At 33.8% G+C, this 2,671-nt stretch overlaps 1 protein-coding gene across 1 annotated transcript in view; it reads right to left on the minus strand.

Moving 5' to 3' along the window:
- LOC105819659 (CUB and sushi domain-containing protein 3) overlaps window positions 1-1,039 on the minus strand; it is a gene marked incomplete at both ends in the record, with an annotated part of 761,280 nt that extends 760,241 nt beyond the window's left edge. The window contains one exon of the mRNA XM_012655960.1: window positions 1,030-1,039. Within this exon, the coding sequence (XP_012511414.1) occupies window positions 1,030-1,039 (10 nt within the window). The remainder of the gene's footprint in view (window positions 1-1,029) is intronic.
- Between the last annotated feature and the right edge of the window lie 1,632 nt (window positions 1,040-2,671).

A 2,671-nucleotide genomic window follows, 5' to 3' on the forward strand; every position in this document is an offset into this window, starting at 1 on the left:
ATATATACAAAAAAATTAGCCGGGCATGGTGGCGCATGCCTGTAATCCCAGCTACTCTGGAGGCTGAGGCAGTAGGATCGCTTGAGCCCAGGAGTTTGAGATTGCTGTGAGCTAGGATGACGCCACAGCACTCACTCTAGCTTGGGCAAAAGAGTAAGACTCTGTCTCAAAAAAAAAAAATTAAAAAAAATAAGAAGATGATGGTTAGAGATTTTTGACTTGGCAATAAATTTTTGTATACTTTTTTTCTGTTTATAAATGTAAGAGGCCCAAGCGTAATTTTGTTACATGAATTTATAGCTTAATGGAAAAGTCTGGGCTTTTAGTGTACCCATCATCCAAATAATGTATGTGTACACATTAAGTAATTTCTCATCATCCACCTCCCTATTACTTTTCTTTTTTCACTGATTTACCTTCATCTATCGGTTAGCCTTTCAGAGATTGGAAACATTGTAAATAAAGGAAAACTAAATTTAGTGGGGTTTTTTTGTTGTTGTTATTTGATGCATTTAAAAATAATATCCATTCAAGGTATAGAATTTAGGGTATACGTTATAATTATGAGTTAAAATTGGACTTAGTATTGATTTCATCATTCATCCATTCATTCAGTGATCCTTTCAATAAAATCATAATGAACATCAATAACTCAGCCATTCTTAACAGTTGACAGAATTAATCACTGTCATCAAGATTAGTTCAGAAAAATCCATCTGCCCTAAAATATCCCTTTCACGCATAAATTTGCCACTATTATAGTCAGTCTTATGGAATTAAAGTTTAGCTGTTACTATGTTATTTGAGATAGATTATCAACATCATGATTATTCTAGCGGAGAACAACATCTCATGAGGAGTGGACAGTGTTAGAACTGTCTGATACATGTTGCTCTCTCACCATGATAATCATCCTCATCTAAGTTCTTGCTATGCAATGTATCTGCATAACCCTCAGACTTGTTAGAAATGCAGAATCTCAGATCCAACTCCAATCCCATCAAGTCACCATTTGCATTTGAACAAGACTGATAGATGATTTATGTCCACACTGAAGCTTGAGAAGCATAGTCTAAGCCATAGACTCCAAATTACTATCAACTATTAATTATACTTCTGTATAACTGACTAATTTGTTTGCCTGCTCCTATTTACTTAAACTTACTCCTTCAAATTCTTGCTAATGTAACTTCTTTAAAAATTATATTAGATAATATCACTTTCCTGCTGAAACGTATCAATGTCTTGGATTAAAATAAAGCTTTTTTCCAAGACCTAGGAGACAAATAGTTTATTTCCTGTCTATTTGTCCAACTTCATATACATTGCTCCTTGTGCTCTCAACTCCAGGAAAACTGGGCTTTCTTTTTCTCAAGTAAAACTCAAGCTCTAACTAGCTGCTTTCTCTGCCTGGTATGATTTCTTCTCTGACTGTCTCTAGAATATGGCAAAGCATAGCTCCAAGAGCACACCTGTCTCCTTCCTGTTATTTAGGTCTCAGTTTAAATTTTAATTCCTCAAAGAGGCCTTTTCCGACCTTCCAATCTAAGGTGGCAATCCATACATCACATAGACTGTTTTAATTTCTGCACAACTATTATTACCATCAGATAATTATTTGTTTATTTGTCTACTATATTTTTTTCTCCTCTTGAATGCAAATAAGTTCAATGAAGCAGGATCTACTCGGTTTTGTTCCATACTGTATTCCCAGCAAGTGGAAGAGAGCCTGGTACTCAGCAAATATTTGTGAAAGAAAAGAAAGAAAAAGAAAAAGACAAGGGAAATTATTAAAGGGAAGAAAGAGAAAGAAAGACAAGGAAAAACAGAGATAAGAAAATGAAAGAAAAGATAGAAAATTGAATGAATGCATGATGAATGAATGAATAGTAGAATGTAAGTGAAAAAAGAATAACAATGTCATATGTTGTTAGAAATAACACTGCCTAAAAGATAAGCTAGGATTGGGCCCTCAAATGGAAGAGTTTTGAAATTTAAGGCACAGATATGGGCATTGGGCCCAGAACTAATTGTACATGTGGCTGAGTTCACATTTAATGAGATAAATAGACTGCCAATCTCTAAATTCCTTGATGATAGCAATGGCCACTTCTATGGTTGCTTTTACATTGGCTATAAAATTAAATAATCATAAAAATAAACACATGTCAGCTCAACACCAAGAGAACATATAAGGTGATGATAAATATGTTAATCAATACATACTATCTCTGGATAGAATAACAGACTTTTAGAATTAGAAGGGACAGTAGCAATTATATTATTAAGACACTATTTGATGCTTCAATGATTTCTGAATACCCAATTTGCCAATCCATAAATCTATGCTTGAATGTCTTTAGGAATTCACTGATTCCTGAAGTAAAGAATCTATATTTGACCAAAACTGAATGTTAGAATTGTCCTCTTTATAATAGCCCACATTGTATTATCCTATGGTGCCATACACCAAATTCTACAACCTATGCCACAAGATATGTTTGATCTTTCTTACATAGAACATATCAGACATTTGAAGACTGTTAAACCTCTTCCTCACGCACATATCATACCCATTCCACGGTAGCTCTTTCTTTTGTAATTTGCCTATAATTTTTCTCTGTAATCTAATTTCTACAACTTTTCCTTTGGGAATAGAGACCATATATAA

Source organism: Propithecus coquereli, unplaced genomic scaffold (genome assembly GCF_000956105.1).
Source record: "Propithecus coquereli isolate 6110/MARCELLA unplaced genomic scaffold, Pcoq_1.0 Scaffold494, whole genome shotgun sequence".
Taxonomy (NCBI): domain Eukaryota; kingdom Metazoa; phylum Chordata; class Mammalia; order Primates; family Indriidae; genus Propithecus; species Propithecus coquereli.